This window comes from Nicotiana tabacum, chromosome 17 (assembly GCF_000715075.1).
Source record: "Nicotiana tabacum cultivar K326 chromosome 17, ASM71507v2, whole genome shotgun sequence".
Taxonomy (NCBI): Eukaryota; Viridiplantae; Streptophyta; class Magnoliopsida; order Solanales; family Solanaceae; genus Nicotiana; species Nicotiana tabacum.
Genome location: NC_134096.1, coordinates 11,496,086 through 11,514,125, shown reverse-complemented (window position 1 = coordinate 11,514,125; position 18,040 = coordinate 11,496,086). Strand labels below are relative to the sequence as shown.

The window sequence follows — 18,040 nt, the reverse complement described above, 5'->3', positions numbered from 1 at the left end:
GAGTCTATTTTTCAAAAGATTTGATACTGAATTAGGATTTTTTTTTAAAAGTCTGCTTCTTTTTCGGGTAAAAACAAGTATCAAACAAATATTTTATTATAAAAAATATATTAGCATTTTTTATTTTATTTTATAAATCGACCACAAAACTAATTGACTCAAAAGGGAATAAATACCAGCCACGTCACTTTACCAATTTATCCTTAAGCGGGACCCACTCATGCCATGTAATCACCACGCTGTCACATGTCTCCCCATATTAGCCCAACACATAAATTCCTAAGCTAAAAACAGTCATATAATATCTATAACTTTTGCTAAACTCAAAACCCTAGCTCAAACCCTTTTGCCTCCATTTTCATTCCATCAACAAAACCAAGTGTGTACTCAGGTTTGTTCCTTACATTTTCAGTAACCCTTTTCATTATTTCTAACATTTCTTTAATCCCTTTTCTCATCCCCGTTGTTTACTTCATTTTTATTTTTATTTTTGGCGTGTTTCAGCTTGAGACATTTGATAACTATGTCAGACGACGAGAGAGAAGAGAAAGAGTTGGATCTGACAAGTCCTGAGGTTGTTACTAAGTATAAGGGTGCTGCTGAAATTGTTAACAGTTAATATCCTTCAACCCCTTCTTGTTGTTTTTCTCATTTTTTAGGTCATTTTCTGCTCTCTTAATTGTTAAAAAATAGAACGTTTACATGTTCTTATGTGCCCCTTTTGATTTTTTGGATTGAAAATTGTACCCTACAAAATGGGGTTAATCTATTGGGGTTATATGAATATGATAGCTGAAAATCATTGCTGCTGTTATACTGATTCACTTTCAGAAAGAATGTAGGTTTGTGAAGTAAGAGACAAAAACAAATTTCAGTATCAATTCAGACATTGATTTTAAAATTTTTAGGATAAAATTTGCATTTTAGAGAATGCATAAGAACGTCACGAGTTCAAACCGTGCTGTAGGCAGAAACCTGGTATATTTAAGTGGAGAAGGATGAAGGGGGCGGGTCCATTATCCACCGAGAATTGAACTGTGCACCAGCTTACCCTTGGGGATCTCTTGATATTAAAGAAAGTTACAAACTTGTGTATTAAAATTTTTCGAAGTATGTAAAAAATCCTATTGACAATTTATTCCCCACTGGCAGTACTTCGTTCATATTCTCGTTTGCTGCCTTGGACTTAGTTTTCTAAATATATTGTCTTGCTATTACTTGTTATCGGTACCTCTTTCATATTCTCTGTTGCTATCTTCGATTTAGTTTTCTAATTATTTGTCTTGCTATTACTTGCTATCAGGGCTTCTTTCACCTTCTTTAGCCGAGTGTCTATCGGAAACAGTCTCTCTGCCCTTCCAGGGTAGGGGTAAGGCTGCGTACATCCTACCCACCCCAGACCCCACTTGTGGGATTATTCTGGGTGGTAGTTGTTGTTGTTGACAATTTATTCCCCAAATAGTAATTTATCAAAAGTAAAAATAGGAAGAAAGAACAGTTTGACACCTATATAATAATGATGTCATATAAAATGAAACAAAGAAGGTTTTAAATTTTGATATCTTGCTATTAATTTTGCAGAGGCTCTGCAATTGGTGGTGTCTGAATGCAAGCCAAAATCAAAGATAGTTGATCTTTGTGAAAAAGGAGATGTCTTCATCAAAGAGTATGAACTATTCTCGCTCTATATCTTCTCAACAGATTTTGTATTTCAGAATTGGTGATATATGTGATGTATAGCTATCTGTTTGATGAGTAAATTCTGGTACAGGCAAACTGGGAATATGTACAAGAATGTGAAGAAGAAAATCGAGAGGGGTGTGGCATTTCCAACCTGCATTTCAGTTAACAATACCGTGTGCCATTTTTCTCCACTGTCTAGTGATGAGACAGTATTGGAAGAAGGTGATATAGTGAAGATGTAAGTAATATTTTAGAGCACTTTGAGATGATCATTTCTTTGTTATGTGATTGCGCATGGTAGGAAAGAGAAGTGTAGCTTGTATGTGAAATTTGGCCGTGAATTAAACATAAGAACTGTTTATTTATTTCGAATAATTACATTTTTGGGCTGCCCAAAAAATAGCCGGCTAATTTATATGTTTTATATATTAAGTATAAATATACATATAATATTCATATCTTATTGTACACAATCAGTGTATATGTTTTGTATATTTGGGCTATCACCCGTAATTATTTTGGGCCGCGGGCCAAAAATGAAAAAGTTACTCCTGATCCAATTCTTATTCATTGAGATTTAATTGTTTAATGCTGAACATGAAGTTGCTTTTTGATGTTTTTTTACTGTATTCTGGAATTAGATGAGCTGTCTGTAAGAGTAAGACATGGTTATTTTTGTGCAGTGATATGGGGTGTCATATAGATGGCTTTATTGCTGTAGTTGGTCATACACATGTACTCCAGGAAGGACCAGTTACTGGTAGAGCTGCTGATGTTGTTGCGGCCGCTAATACAGCTGCTGAAGTTGCTCTGAGGCTTGTGAGACCAGGAAGGAAGGTAATGTTTTATCAAAATCTTTGTTTATTCTGGAATGCTAGGGTATTAGATGTTATTTAAAAGGGCAGCCTGGTGCGTAAAGTATCCCACGTTCATACAAGGTTTGTGGAAGGGCCACAACCCAAAGGGTGTGATGCAGACAACCTACACTAACGCAAGCGTTAGTGGCTAATTTAACGGATCGAAGCTGTGACCTTTAGGTCACAGAAGACAAATTTACCGTTGCTTCAATGCTCCCTTTTGGTATTAGATGTTATATATTGGAGGATATTGGGAAACATTTTCTTGCTTTGAGACGTGCTTTTCAAACTTTAGTTACCACCACATATATGCATACCATTCCCTTGTGGAGACTGCACGAGTGTCAATGCCTGAAAATATGGTTATATGTTGTTTTAAAATGATAGTCTTTGTTTTGTCTTTTGAAAGGATTGGTTTCCCAATTGTATGTCAAAGAATACCTTCATATCTACAAGCTCACGTATGACAAAATGAGTTTTGGATGGGTTTGATTATGTAGTATGAATGTGATGAATATGTGGGTAAGGGCATTCAATTACCGATTTGTATGGATATGAATGAACCACAAATATGACTTACTGATTGCCAAAGCTTGAGATCCAAGTTGGCATTTTTCTGTGATTATAAAATAGTCTTCTCTGTTTTTCTAAGATTATGTATTGCAAAATAATAAGTTGACATGTATTGTTTATGCTTAATCTCGTGCAATATGTTCCCCTGTTTTTTGTTGAACCATGTAATCATATATGATCTTTATCAGCATTCTGCCCCTTAGCTCATTGATCTGTCAATAAGCAGTTTGTGAAAAGCATGTGAAACCATCTGTCAGAAACCTCGAAGATACTTTTAACGGGGGAATAAATTTTATCTTATGTAGTGTTTGTTTGTGGGAAAGCTATTAATTTGTTTTTGAAACCAAACAAACAAATGATTGTTCTCTGGTTGTTTACAGAAAATATCTAGATAACAGAAAGCATGAAAAAAGTGTTTTGGGATGAAAAACTGTGGTCACATTTGTACCTTACTAGAAACTATGACCACATTTGCAAAAGCTGAAATAAGTGTTTTGGGATGGAAAATTGTGGCCACATTTGAAAAAGCTGAAAAGGATAACATTTTGGCCGTAATTCTTTTTCCTCTCTGCAACAATTTTCCCCCTTCGTCCAAAAAAATTATTTTTATATCGGAAATGCTCTTAGTAGATCACAAAGATGTATCTTTAAATATTAATTTTACCAATATGAAAGCTTCAAAATTGTATTGAGGGTATTAGTGATATTTCCCCCCCAATACAGACCCAATCTCACACCAACCCCATAACAATTGTCCAAAAACCAAATGTTTTCAGTGCTCTAAATGTTCTGTTAGATACTTATTGCTCAGTTTCTTTGACATTGCAGAACTCGGATGTCACAGAAGCTATTCAGAAAGTTGCTGCGGCATATGACTGCAAGATTGTTGAGGGTGTCTTAAGTCATCAAATGAAGCAGTTTGTGATTGACGGAAACAAAGTTGTGTTGAGTGTGTCCAATCCTGAAACGAGAGTAGATGACGCAGAATTTGAGGAGAATGAGGTCTATTCAATTGACATTGTTACAAGCACTGGTGAAGGAAAGGTAAATGTTGCAACATTTGATGCCTTTACAATTACATGGAAACTAAATATTTTCAAATGAATCTCAAAATTTTGCAGCCAAAGTTGTTGGATGAGAAACAAACAACTATTTACAAGAGAGCTGTAGATAAAAGCTACAACCTGAAGATGAAAGCATCGAGGTTTATTTTCAGTGAAATCAGTCAGAAGTTCCCTGTCATGCCATTTACAGCAAGGTCATCACGATTTTCAATATTTTCTCATGTAACAGTGTGCTGTAGTAAATATATACTTCCTCCGTTTCAATTTGTTTGAACCTTTTTGGAGTACGAGGGTCAAATTGACTAATTTTCGGTGAATTCAAACATAGGCTCTTTAGGTTTTCTGAAATAAAATTTACACATTTAGAAACTTTTTAAATTTGTTTGAACCTTTTCGGAGTACGAGGGTCAAATTGACTAATTTTTGGTGAATTTAGACATAGGCTCTTTAGTTTTTTTGAAATAAAACTACACATTTAGAAACTATGTAAAAAGTACTTTAAATCACAATAGTTAACAATTCAAAATATTTAAAAACTATTTGCAAAATATATGGTAAAAAACCTTGTATGACTCCCGAAACAGTAATAGTTTCGTTGTTTTTGAAACGGAGGGAGTAAGTTTCATGATTATCATGTTGTCTTCTTGTTCTTTACTTGAACAGGGATTTGGAGGAGAAGAGAGCTCGTTTGGGACTCGTTGAATGTGTTAACCATGAGCTTTTGCAGCCGTATCCTGTTCTACATGAGAAACCTGGTCCGCACCATATTAGCTCTCAGTTCTTTAATGCAATGTTATGCTTAAGCAGTATATTTTTCCTGTATTCTTACTGAAATTCCATTTTCCAGATAATGTTCCTTTCTTTTATTTTTTGCTTGTGTTGATGTGCAGGTGATTTGGTTGCTCACATAAAATTCACAGTGCTGTTGATGCCTAACGGGTCAGATAGGATCACAACTCATGCTCTACAGGAGCTGAAACCTGCTAAGACAGTAGACGAGGAACCTGAAATCAAGACCTGGTTAGCCCTTCCCGTAAAAACCAAGAAGAAAGGTGGTGGGAAGAAAAAGAAAGGTAAGTTCAGAAGGCATTTGAAAAATAACTGAAGTAATATAGTGTTTGATTTGTCGTGAAGCAAGCATGTTCTTGGAGATAAGTGTAGTAATATGATGGAAATATGCAGGATAATATTTGACAACGTAACCAGTAATTGCTTTTAATGGAATAAAAAGATGGATGCCAATTAGTTTGAGATTAAGTTTTAGTCATGTTAGTACTGTGCTATATGTCCAATAACTTGTAGGAGTTTTAGTCCTTGGAGATTTATATGCCACCAGAGAATATATAGAATTTCTCTAGTTTTTTTTTTTATTTTTTTAAAATTTTATTGTATATAATATTGGACGAAGATGAGTTTTAACGGAGCGACTTGAATAGTGACGATTTTTATAGTCGATCCCAACTTGCTTGGAATTGAGGCGTAGTTGTAACTGTCGATTGCTTTGAATTCTCATTCCCTAACTTGTTTGAGATTGAGGTGTAGTTGTAGCTGGTCATTGATATGAATTCTCACTATATCTATCCACCCTTTGATTTGCAGCGAAGAAAGGTGAGAAGACAGAAGACTCATCCCAAGCTGAGCCTATGGATGGAGAATCAAATGTTGCTGAATCTTGATATGTTGCTAGAACTTTGATTTGATTCAATTCCAAGAACTATTTGTTGATTGTTAGTTAAATGTGGGATATTGAGGTAGTTGTGGATCTTTACGGCCTTTTGCAATACAAGAATGGCATGGGCAGTTTTTGTCCTTGTCTTAGACACTTTTGTCATGTTAAAATTATTCAGTTGGGCTTCCAATGCTATAATGCTCTATTATCAAAAGCTTCAATAAGATGTTTTGTACTCTTCTCAATTTCTAACTAGGATAGCTGAGAGTGTGTTATTAATATGTACTATCCACCACTCCATACCGAAAATATTAACAAAAACAATAAAGTGCCATTATTGAAGTGAATAAGTTACAGTCTTACTGATAAATTTCTCTATAACAGTTTAGTTTGTTCCGATATTTTTTGGTTATTATAATAAAGTGTTATTATAGACAATATATATTAAAACATAACATGAATTGTTTCAAAGAAAATTTGACTGCTATAAAGGATAATTGCTATAGAGGTCTCACTATATAAGTTTTAAGAAGATTATTGTTCTTAGCAGCATGGTAGAGCACCAAGGGGTGGAGGTAGATTGTGAGTTATGGGTTCATTTGATCTGAAAGCAGCATTATTGATTCGGATCTTGTACGCGATAAAAAAATTTAATAAATGAATAAAAAGTATAAATTTTGAATCCAAAGCATTATTGATTCAAATCCAATAAATTAAATGAGTTGTAGTATAATTCTGAACATATAAAGTCCAAATTTTGAATCCTATCTTTGAAGCATTATCTCCATGATGCTAAGTTGAAACAACTTCAAACCTCTTTAGTTTCATTAGTTCTATAACATTAAACAATAATAATAATAATAATAATAATAATTTAATTTGAATTACTTCATTCTATTTAAAAGAAATTGGAGTACTAATTTGATTATTAAAGAAACCCTATATAAATCAAAACCCTCAAGAACTCCTATATAAAACCCTTGGTCCTTAGACATCATTCCATTCATTAATCAAACGGTTTGATTCAAAACCTCTGCTCCACTGTTTCACTCTCTACAATCCTCTCTGCATCACATCCAATATCAATGGCAAGCACTGAGCCAAAGCACGAGAACAGGGCAGAGGAAGAAGAAGCAGCCGGAGCCGATGATGAAGATACCGGAGCTCAGGTTGCCCCAATTGTCAAGCTCGAAGAAGTTGCCGTATTAACTGGCGAGGAGAATGAAGATCCCATCATTGATTTGTAATTCTCTTTCTCTTTTTCATATTTCTCTTTATTGTGTCAATTGATCTAAAATTAGGGTTTAATTAATGATCCAATTGATCAAATTCAATACTCCTTCAAGGCGAATCCAGGATTTGAATTTTATGGATTCGAGTTCGGGATTCTACTGTCAATTCATTTGATTTACTGGGGTCGAAATCAGTTGTCTGTACTTATTTAGTGTATTTTTTAAACAACACATTTACAGGGGCTGAGTCAAAGCTATCGGATCAATGACCCATTTATCAAACATGTCTGTTTTTATATGTTCTTCCGTTAGAATGATGTTGGAGTTTGGAGGGCGAGTATCAACACAATTAATTTGCACGGAAATCTCTTTATTGCTTGTCCATTAATCCAATTCTTGGGTTAGTTAATAACCCAATTGTTCAAATATGCCGCTTTAGATACTTCTTTCAAAATAGAATGAGTTTGGATTACAAGTGTCAACACAGTTAACTTTTAGTGGGAATCTCTTTGTTGCTTGTCCAGTAATTCAATTTAAATGTTCCCTTATTTTAAAAAAGGTTGGTGGAGTACAAGTGTCAAAGTAGTTAAATATCTGCACTCAGTGGCGGATTCGGGATTTGAATTTTATGGGTTAGGGATTCTAGCATAACGACCTCAAGTGCTAATAAATGGGTTCGGAATTTAATATTTGTTCATATTTTGTGGATTTCGTAACAAATATGTAGGCTTTTGGTCAAAGCTACTGGGTATGGCCGAACCATATATTACGCCCTTGTCCATCCGGATCTCTTTATTACTTGTCCATTAATCCAATTCTAGGGTTAATTAGTAACCTAGTTGTTCAAAGAATGACTGCTTCAAAGTATAAGTGCCAATGCAGTCAATTAGTCCGCCTCAAATCTGTTCATTCCTTTTGCATTTATCCAATTCTAGGGTCCGGAGTATGAGTGTCAATGCAGTTAATTTTTCGTCTGAATCTGTTTATTGCTTGCCCGTTAATCCAATTCTAGGGTTAATTAATAAACCATTTCCTCAAATCTGCTGTTTTAGTGCTCTCACCTTCCAAATGTAGATGGTGGGTTCCGAATAGGAGTGTCAATGCAGTTAATTTGTTGTGTGATTTCGGATCTGATTTTCTTCTTCTCTTTTGAAATTTGCAGGAAAGCCAAGCTTTATAGGTTTGATAAAGATGGGAATCAGTGGAAAGAGAGAGGTGCTGGAACTGTAAAGCTATTGAAGCATAAGGAAACTGGCAAAGTTCGCCTTGTTATGCGCCAATCCAAGACCCTTAAGATCTGTGCCAACCACCTTGGTATGTTTTTCTTTTAAAGAAAATTAATTTTGGGGGCCCTCCTTATTATATGAATATTTCATGACAATTCCTGCTAGAGCATTCTATAAAGGGTAAAGTAAGAATCTTAAGGCTTACGATTAAGTCCTAGTATCTAAAAGGTGTCGATCTTTTTAGAATTGAACAAAATGGAAAGAGATATATAGAGGCATATAAGAGGTATTAAAAATATTATACTCCCTATATCTATAAAAGGATGACGAGATTTGGACTACATGCATAAAGAATGTAAAATTCAGTGTAAAGTAGGATATAGATTTCTCAACCTTTTTGAAATTAAATTTACTATTTTATGTTCTGTTTACAGATTGTCCTGTTAGCAGGAATCGTTTGAGTTAGGAAAGAGATTTGTATGTTAGTGTAGAGATGTGATTTAGGGAATCTGTAGTCTTTTTTTTTTTGAGAAGGTAACAAGTTTTATAAAACAAGTAGAAAAACCTTTAGCATAAAGATTATGCTATAGTTTAAAGATAGTTACAAGACCCCCGAAAAAAAAAGCAAAACGCAAACCCAGACTTGTGATAGTTACAAAGACCCAATAATATCCACTATAGACTCTACATCCTCTACCAGAGCTTCTTTACACCAAAAGTGAAACAAAAATATACAATTCGTCTTAATCTTCGGATCAGTGTTAGCTCTATCTTCAAAGCACCTTGAACTTGAATTTCTCTCCAACCAAATTGTCCACTAAATACATGGTGGGATCAACCTCCACCAATGCTTCTGCCTCAGTAGAAGGGAATCTGTAGTCTTAGAGGACCCCTACTTTGTCAAAGAAATTATTGAGTATTCTAGTGAAACTTGTTCGAATGAAGTATAATGAATATAGAGGATCTTTATAGCAGTTTACTGTGTAGTTACTTTTGTCCTAATTCTCGTTATGAATCAGTTTCATTTACTTGGTGATCTGAAGTATAGTTTATCTTCTCATCTGTTTTTTTGGGTTTAATTTTTTCTTGACGAGTATATGTTTTGGACGTGTTATCCAGTTCTCCCAACGATGACACTTCAGGAACATGCTGGAAATGAGAAGTCTTGCTTGTGGCATGCACCAGATTTTGCTGATGGTGAACTGAAAGATGAGCTTTTCTGCCTCAGATTTGCATCTATCGAGAGTGAGTAATCTCAACTCTGGATCACTATCTTTATCTACTTGTTTCTAAGTTTTCTTGTTAGTTGGAGGGAGATCTTGCAAATTAATGAAGACAATACTTGATAATTTCTCATTCATCAATCCTTTGTCTGCCTTGTTAGCACATCATTATAGTAGTTTTCTCTATCACTATCAATCTAGAGGAGTTATCGTAATTAAATATTTCTTATGCTTGATAGTCAACCTTCCAATCCTCCTCCTTTATCCTAGTCTAGGGCCCGCTATGCTTTACATATGCAGTTGCTTCCTTATTTTTTGGGGGATAAATATAGGCAGTAGCTTCCTTTATCTCTATAGTTGCAAAATCAACCATTTTATGTATGGATATATTCTGTTTTTCTCTGAGATGATATGCTGTGCTTAATGCCTGAGTGTTATTTCCTTTGTTTTAGAGTTTTACCCATTTCAGGTAGAAGTTTTGCATCTGCACATCTGTATCATTTATGAGAAGATTCCATAAGTGACATCTTTTCAGTTGAAGTATCAAGATGTATCATGAAACAGCTTATAGAAATTTTTTCAGAAAGAATTAATTAAAAAAAAAAGAAACTTATTCAGTTAACCTAACCACTGAATTGTTCTGGGTTTCCGACATACCATGAATTGCATGTTTCTCTCTGCTTCTCAAATCCTGATGGGCCATAATTTTCAATCAAACATTAATTTTCCCCCTTGCCATATTTTAACTATAGTCTGATCCTTTTCCTGTTAGAAACCAACTCAGGCTTGGCTATGCTGTAGCTAAAGCCTGTATTGCAAATCTGTGAGTGTGGAACTATAAAAAAGGCTAGAATCTATCAGAGGGAAAAATTGTTTGTAAACCTTGAGTGATTTTTTTATTTTTTATTTATTTTTGCAATTGTACTTTTAAATATTTCTCTTCCTTTTCCTTTTTACACTCAATTGACGCTGATCAGGAAGATTGAATGTCTGAGAAGTGAGAAGTGTGAATCATATGATTAGATTTTGAGCGTGCATCAAATTCAGCAATTTAAACCATTATTTAGATGTAATTCTGTATTTGTTTCCTTTTACCTCTTAGAGTTTTTTGGGTTCATGATGGACCATAATACCAACAAACTATAGGTAGGGTACTTTGATTGAGATTATAATGTCCATGTCCTTTTTTGGGGCATAGATGGTGAGAAAAGTCTCTTCGGGCTAATTGTGTCAAATTGTTATAATTTATTTGAAAGTAATTTCCGTACAAAAATTTGACTAGTAGGCACGAAATAAATGTTAGTGAAGTTATAAAGCTTGTAGATAAATTAGGCTATGAAATAATTCAAAAAGATGTGAGAGCAAGAAATAAATTATATCAACTAAAACATGGGTGTAGAATGGAAATACTGTTTTATCCCATGTGTTGGGCAGCAGTAGCCCTGAGGGGTTGGGGTGGTGGTTGGCCCACTGAGGGTGGGGAAGGGAGTAGGTGAGATTTGGGGGGGGGGAGGGGAGAGGGGAACGGTACTTTTCAATCTTATGTGACACAAAAAACACTAGGCGATTTCTTTCCATCCGCCTAAACCTTGGTGGGCAAAGTTACCCGATACTTGTGCTGATAGGAGGTGGCAAGTACATAGAGGATTAGTCGAGAAAAAACAGAAAACAGAAAACAGAAAATCGAAAATACAAAAAAGTACATTTTTTTTTTTGCAGGGGGTTCAGAAAAACGAAAAAACAGAAAATTGAAAATACAAAAAAAATGTGTGTGTGTGTGTGTGTGTATGGGGGGGGGGGGGGGTTGGGTGGGTGGCGTAGAAAAACGAAAAAAAACAGAAAATTGAAGTTGGAGGGGGTCGGGGTTAGATGTGAGAGTAGATAGAGTTTTTGGAAAATGTTTTCCTAACTTTTTTTTAGGCAAGTCATTTTCTTCCAATTTCAGAAAAATGTGATATCTAGGAAAATATTTTACAAACTATTTTGTGCAATCAAACAGTGGAAAATGGGACATACCAAACACACCCTTTATGTTATATAATTTAGTTGATAAATCAGAATAAGAAAGTTTGCTGCACATGTGTTTCACATTGGACTTGTGAGTTAGTCAAAAGGTGAATAAACACGGAGCCCATCGCCAAGCTAAACGCACATGATGTGTTTCCTTTTCATCTAAAGTGAAATGAATATATGGAACATGATTAATTTTTTCCATCTCATATCTTTAGTCTAAAACTGACCTGTTTTCGTCATTCTTCCTCGTAACTTAAAGGCTGCAAATTAGCTGATGGTTTCAATTGCTTCATCAAACCATCACTCTTTCCACTGTAAACCAAAGCCCTAACTTCTGTGTGAATATAAACCTGCTGTCCCTACTGTTCAAAAAGAAAGGGGAAAAGCCCTAGTATATTTTGTTTGTTTTTGTATATGCATGCCTGCAGATATGTGTAAGTTGAATACTGTTCAGATAGAAAATCTTGGTTGATAAGTTGGAATAGAACTTGGAAGGAGTAAACATTGTTAGGAGTATAAGAATTTGCTCAGCCAATCTGGATACATTTTTTTTTGGTTTTGATAACCATGGTGTTTGGGTCAGCTTGCGTGCAACTCGACTAATTTCACGGGACACAAGCTACCTCCCACTAGCACAGGTATTGGGTAACTTTATTCACCAAGGCTTGGATAATTGGAAGAAATCACCTAGTGTATTTGAACATGAAATTTCATAGTTCTCAACCTACTTCATTGATCACTAAGCCACACTCTTGGCTGTACCTCTGGATACATCTAAAACTCATGAATTGATGAGTTTATTCTTAAATGTTCTGCTAACTCAATATTTAGAGTGATTTTACTTTTGAAATTTGTGCTTTAGGATATAGATTAGTATCCCCTTTATGGCCATGCCATACCTCAGGCCCATGAACAGTAGGCCTAGAACTTCATTGATGTAACCGGGATTATAAAGAGCAAAAGGAAGTAATACCAAATAGGCTAAATGGGACATTCCTTTGCTAGAATCATCAGTGCACCCAAAGCCTAGTCTTTGCTTGATTGAGATTCCGGAGAATCTATGCGTCATATTTTCTTTGTTGAGGTCTCTGTTGGCGTCTATAGAAGAACTGAGCTTGGATGTTTCATGGAATCAAAATATATCTCCATGGCTATGGTGGTGAAAGACCATGGTCAGTAACATATCCAGTGAGTAATATTTTCTTAGCTTATTCTTTTTGTGGAAGGTTGCTTTTTCATGGGCTTGAGGAATGTTTTGGATTATAAGGTGTGGAATGTAACTGGCTGAGTGTGAAGATAATCTTATGATTCATTAGGTCTGTAATAAGCTGATTGTTTTATGCACCAGCTGCATGCATCACTGCATGTTTGCCTTGAGGGGTTGGAGTTCCAGTATTTGACTTTTATATAATTAGATAATTGTCTAGACACTTCAATGGAGAGGGGTCGTACAATTGTGCTGCCTTAAATTTTAACACTGTTCCTCTGTTTTTCCCTTTTCTCTTGTCCGATATGATTTTTTAATCTGACATGTTTTTCTTCTTAGATTGCAAGTCTTTCATGGAGATGTTTCAAGAGGTTGCTGAATCACAAAAGAAAGAGGAAAATGAAGATGGATCTACTGCTGCTGGACTGCTTGAGAAGTTAAGTGTTGAAGATAAAAAGCCTGAAGAGAAAAACGAAGGTAAAGTCGAAGACAAAACCAAGGAAGGGGATGTTAAGGATGAGAATCCATCCAAGGATACAGAGAAAAAGGATGAAAGTGCTTCAGCCTGAGGGGTATGCACGCCATGCACTCGCCCTTATAGTTTTGAGGTTCATAATGCCATTTCTTTGCCAACCAATTTGGGTGTAATTTCAGTCAAGTGCAAGGGGTGGTTAAGGGGGATTCTCTTTTGTTTTTTTCTTGAGGTGGGGTTGGGAATTGGTTGGCTTTATTAGTCTATCATTCAAGCGTGTGAACGTTTGCAGAAGTTGTCTCACTTTTAAGGTCAGGTTCTGTTTTCTGGTTGAAATAGTTGCTGAGTGGGTGTAACAATAGGTTTTGGTTGTATTATTTGTGTACGCGATGTCCTTTGCATTAAGTAATGCTTCTGAGTTTTGAGTCTATTTTTACTTTAACTTTCAGTTTGGTTTATATCTTGAATTTGGGGACATTTCTGCTGTGTCGTATTTTGATGTGTTTTACTTTGGTGTTTCTATGGACATATCCTTCTCATCTCAAGACTCAAATATTGGGATATTTGATTGTCAATTGCATCCCGAGAAGCAGTAGAGGGACTTGTCTCAGACTGCTGCAATCCGAATTGATCTTGTAAAATATTGCAACTCAATGGGTCAAAATGCAAAGTCGAATTTGCATTATCTAACCATACTTGGGTGAACCAAAAGCTTAATCGTCTAATCAAATGGTCTATCCCATGCAATGTACCCCACTAACAAAGTTATACGTCTTAAACAAGCACATCTATTTGTCAGAATCGTTTTTTTCTTTTTATGATTCCTTAGTGTACCTGTTACCTAATCCCGCTTGAACTTAGCTTCTTTTCACGCCCATTGTTTTGTGTAAGGGAACTGCACATGCTTCTTAGGCTTATAGCCTGGTTGGCCAAGCTTATTTGTTTTTGGTCAAAAGTGTCTTTTTGCCAAAATTAATGTGTTTGACCAAGCTTTTTTAAGGAAAATAAATATTTTTAAGTAGAAGCAGAAGCAGTTTTGGAGAGGCAAAAAAAAAAATTATTCTTTCCAAAAGTACTTTTAAAAAATTTGGCCAAACACTAATTGTTGCTCAAAAGTGCTTTTCAAATTAATTAGCCAAACACAAACTACTTCTCACCAAAAATATTTTTTTTGCTTTTGAGAAAAGCGATTTTCAAAATAAGCGGCTATTAGAAGTTTGGCCAAACACGCTATTAGAAGTTAGAACCTATAATAATTGCAATTATATCAAGATTACTTCGAAAGACTTTGTTTTTGGAGATAATGGCCATTTTAATACACTCTGCAATAAAAATGTAGGGAGAAATTAACTTTTTTATCCACCCGTTACCACCTTTGCCCAAGGGAAATAATGGAACTTTCACCCGATTGTAGCCCTCTCTTAGCACTCAGTTGCATATTGGTCTCACACACAACAGCGTCATACCATCCTACAAGTACAAGTGTAGGACAAAATATGTATTAAAATTGACGAGTTTTACGCTGACTGCTATAATCCTCCTCGTATATCCCAGCAATGTTAACAAGCTGAGTTTCATACCATCCTAAAAGTACAAGGCATTACGGTGTTCATGGCACCATTTCCATTATTGCCAAAGCTCATATACCTTTCGGGAAAAGTAAATTATGGTTTAGTTTCACAGCATTCCTTGTCCAAAACAAAAAGGCACTAGGAATTCAGTTGCTAGGCATCCAAATTGCACTAAACAGGTTTTGAATACATTTAACATATGCCCAAGTGTCTTAAAGTCAGTATTATCAATATTTTGGTATCATTCGTCAGTCTTCACTAACAGTGTCCTATTATACATCCTCTTCAACCAAATTCGAAAAAGAGTATTTTACAAAAACAAGGGGATAAAAGATACCAGTAAATCTTTTGCACACGAAAGCTGTTGTTCCACAAATTTTCTACAGCCACTAGTAAACTATTTAAGCCAAATTGAATCTATTATCTGCCTGATAAATGAAGATTTCAGGTGAACCAAAAAGATGTATCACAATTCACAACCAACACTCATATATTATAACCTTAGCTTCACAGCATTCTACAGCATTGTAAGCCTCAATCGCAATTTGGCTATACAGATTTTTAAGATAAAACAGTACAGACCTCTTTGCAGAAAATGCCTAAAAGCTACCATCTCTCAGTAATAATACCTTGATGTCATCAACAAAGATTGCAAAACACAGATTTCATAAGGTAAAATTTGACATGTAGATAAATAACAAGAACAAATAATATAGTCACATAGACAACAACAACAAACCCAGTAGAGTCCCACAAGTCTGGGAAGGGTAGTGCACCCGCAGACCTTACCCCTACCCTAGGAGGGTAGAGAGCCAGTATAGTTACATAGACAAGTTCAAGATTTTTACCTGCAGTAAATTTCAAAAACTAAATATAAGGTAACATTTCTGGCATGCTGAAACAGAAAACTACTTGCAATCTAGTCATCGAAAGCCTCCTCCGGGAAAATAATCACGGAATTGGTAGAGGATCCTGAACCTACCAATTTCTCAGCCAATCGAACTGAATATCGAGACACTATTTCATTGAACAGCTCTTGCACTTTCTTGATCTCCTTGATATAATTACGAACTTCTCCAAAGCCAGTGCATTCTTTAGAATAAGTTCAGAAAGTTTGAAAAATTTATCATAATCCCATTCAGGATCTTCCTTCAGAGTTCAAACACATCCTTGAGGAGCTGACAACTTTAACATCCTTGAGGTTAGGAAACCCGAAGCTTGACAGCAAATGAATATCATCTCCTCTGGCCAAATATGCTATCTCAAATGTGCATCGAAGAGGATTCAACCGGAGAAAGAATATAGTCGAGATCAAATGCAAGTCTACAGTCAAATGAAAACCGTATTGCTCAAAGTTCACGTTCCAATGAGTGATCATCATCGTCATTTGGCATCCAATACTGTTCCAACTTAAGTCTCTTTAAATTTGGAGAAGTGATTTCCAGACGACGAAAATCATCAAAGAAAGACAACTCCAGAGTTTCCAAAGAAGAACAACCAGACAGTAACTTCACAATATCGTCATCATCTAACAAAATATAGTTCATCTTTAGGGTTTTCAGTGACTTCCACTCTATGACCGATCCTTTACCAAACACGTAACAGCTCCAATCAAATGTAATCAATGACGAACCAGAGTCAATAGATCTTTATCAAATTAACACAAGACAACATCTTCCACTTTCCTTTCTACAGCAAAACTAATCCATCGGCTGATTCTCCAGTCAAAGTTCAAATCGGAGGTGTAATCTAAATGGAGATGGAATTTTTTTATTTTGGAACAAGTGGAATGCATCAAAACATGGTCCACAAAGGATATAAAGTTTTCAGCTTTCTTGAAATTACTACCAACGAAAAGGAAATTATCAATTGAATTCCAAAGATAACGCCACCTTCTTGAAAGAACACATGATGCCACGGCATCTTTGGCTGGCAAAAGAGAGAGAATTTGTACCAGGAGTGCCTCCGGCAACTGACTGATACGATCTAGGGGTTTTTCAACTCCAGTGACTCTATTCTTTTGTTTCTTCGACATTGATGAATATCTCAAATTACTACTACTACTACTACTAAAACTGCCATTTTTTCTTGAAGCGAGAAAATGATCAAAATGGTCCTTCATGTATAGGGGTTAATTAGGGAATTTTGGTCCTAAATCTAAAAGTAACAGATTCCCTCAAAAACTTAATTAAACTTAACAGCGATCTCGCGAATCAGGCTTGCTTAACCCCAAAACACAAAACAAAGAACTGGAGCCATGATTTTGAAGGATTTGTGCCCCTTTTATTTTCCCTTTAACTTAGCATGGATTCAGTTGCGGCACCAGATTCATCTGAATCCATTACTTTCGACGATGAACATAAATTTATGTGTAAAAATCTAATAAAATTATAACAAATAGTAGATATAAGCGCATAATTTTAAATATACAATAAGGTAGAATGCTAAAACCTTACTGGTTGAGCCATAGAACTTAGATCCTGTATACGCCTCTCTGCAGCCTCCAGCACTAGATCTCCCAGCAAAGCCAAAATTACCGTATATTAATTCAAATATATCTTTTGCTTTTATGTGAATCCAATAACTAATCTCTTGCCATAAACAAACCAGTAATTACTAACCTGCTCTCTAAGTATAGAATGGAAAGCTCAAAATCCTCATTTTGATACAACTCATCCATAAACAGAGAAGTCCTATAAAAGCAAGTGAAAGTCAACGCTTCTAAAATTGACTAATGTTTTCGTGTTTTCTGTTTTGGGGGTTGAAGTCATCGGAAAGTTTTAACTGAAATTTTAAGGAAACGGTTACTTATAGGGTTTGTTTGGTTTAAAACCTGGTTATACTGGAATTATAATTAAGATGGATAATCCCACCTTTTTTTATACGGAATAAATAGTCCTACCATTTTTGGTATAAATCTTATTCTGATTTTACAGCTTGTTTGGATTGTTGTTACGTATCGTTTCATAATGTATCGTATCATACTGTATCGTTTGATAAATACAATGTTTGAATAGATTGTGTCGTTTGCCATCGTTTCATGATATCACGCATCAACAATATGAAGAATAAATTTGTAATATTATAAAAAACAATTATGATACATGGTAAAATTATTATATAAAAAGGTAGGGTAAATGATAAAATAAAATTATTTAATAATAATGAAGGGTGAGATTTAGAGAAAAAGACAAGGTAACGACGCGATCACACCAAATCGATCGTTACATAAAGTGGCACATTTCGTCGT

The 18,040-nt window shown here is 35.3% G+C and overlaps 2 protein-coding genes and 1 long non-coding RNA gene across 3 annotated transcripts; 2 read left to right on the top strand and 1 right to left on the bottom strand.

The window, feature by feature from the left end:
* The first annotated feature begins 269 nt into the window (after positions 1-269).
* On the top strand, positions 270-6,060 carry LOC107803311 (ERBB-3 BINDING PROTEIN 1-like). The gene is made up of 10 exons (XM_016626999.2): positions 270-391; positions 505-614; positions 1,582-1,666; positions 1,772-1,921; positions 2,367-2,520; positions 3,942-4,157; positions 4,235-4,371; positions 4,841-4,932; positions 5,068-5,250; positions 5,777-6,060. The coding sequence occupies exons 2-10, from the start codon at positions 524-526 to the stop codon at positions 5,851-5,853; spliced, it is 1,185 nt and encodes a 394-aa protein (XP_016482485.2). The 5' UTR covers positions 270-391; positions 505-523; the 3' UTR covers positions 5,854-6,060.
* A 716-nt stretch (positions 6,061-6,776) lies between these two features.
* LOC107803309 (ran-binding protein 1 homolog b) lies at positions 6,777-13,649 on the top strand. The gene is made up of 4 exons (XM_016626998.2): positions 6,777-7,089; positions 8,241-8,392; positions 9,424-9,549; positions 13,087-13,649. Exons 1-4 carry the CDS (start codon positions 6,932-6,934, stop codon positions 13,314-13,316), a joined length of 666 nt encoding a protein of 221 aa, XP_016482484.2. The 5' UTR covers positions 6,777-6,931; the 3' UTR covers positions 13,317-13,649.
* A 1,804-nt stretch (positions 13,650-15,453) lies between these two features.
* On the bottom strand, positions 15,454-17,552 carry LOC107803310 (uncharacterized). The gene is made up of 2 exons (XR_001651996.2): positions 17,412-17,552; positions 15,454-17,299 (listed from the first exon to the last, which is right to left on the bottom strand). It is a non-coding gene; the product is annotated as an uncharacterized LOC107803310 (long non-coding RNA).
* Between the last annotated feature and the right edge of the window lie 488 nt (positions 17,553-18,040).

What these genes read in the sequence shown, in the direction of transcription:
- LOC107803311 (XM_016626999.2), top strand. Translation starts at nt 524, where the DNA reads ATGTCAGACGACGAGAGAGAAGAGAAAGAGTTGGATCTGACAAGTCCT. An exon ending in GGAGATGTCTTCATCAAAGA is followed by an intron (nt 1,667 to 1,771) that starts GTATGAACTATT and finishes ATTCTGGTACAG; the next exon opens with GCAAACTGGGAATATGTACA. An exon ending in GTCATGCCATTTACAGCAAG is followed by an intron (nt 4,372 to 4,840) that starts GTCATCACGATT and finishes TTACTTGAACAG; the next exon opens with GGATTTGGAGGAGAAGAGAG.
- LOC107803309 (XM_016626998.2), top strand. Translation starts at nt 6,932, where the DNA reads ATGGCAAGCACTGAGCCAAAGCACGAGAACAGGGCAGAGGAAGAAGAA. An exon ending in GATCTGTGCCAACCACCTTG is followed by an intron (nt 8,393 to 9,423) that starts GTATGTTTTTCT and finishes CGTGTTATCCAG; the next exon opens with TTCTCCCAACGATGACACTT. An exon ending in CAGATTTGCATCTATCGAGA is followed by an intron (nt 9,550 to 13,086) that starts GTGAGTAATCTC and finishes TTTTCTTCTTAG; the next exon opens with ATTGCAAGTCTTTCATGGAG.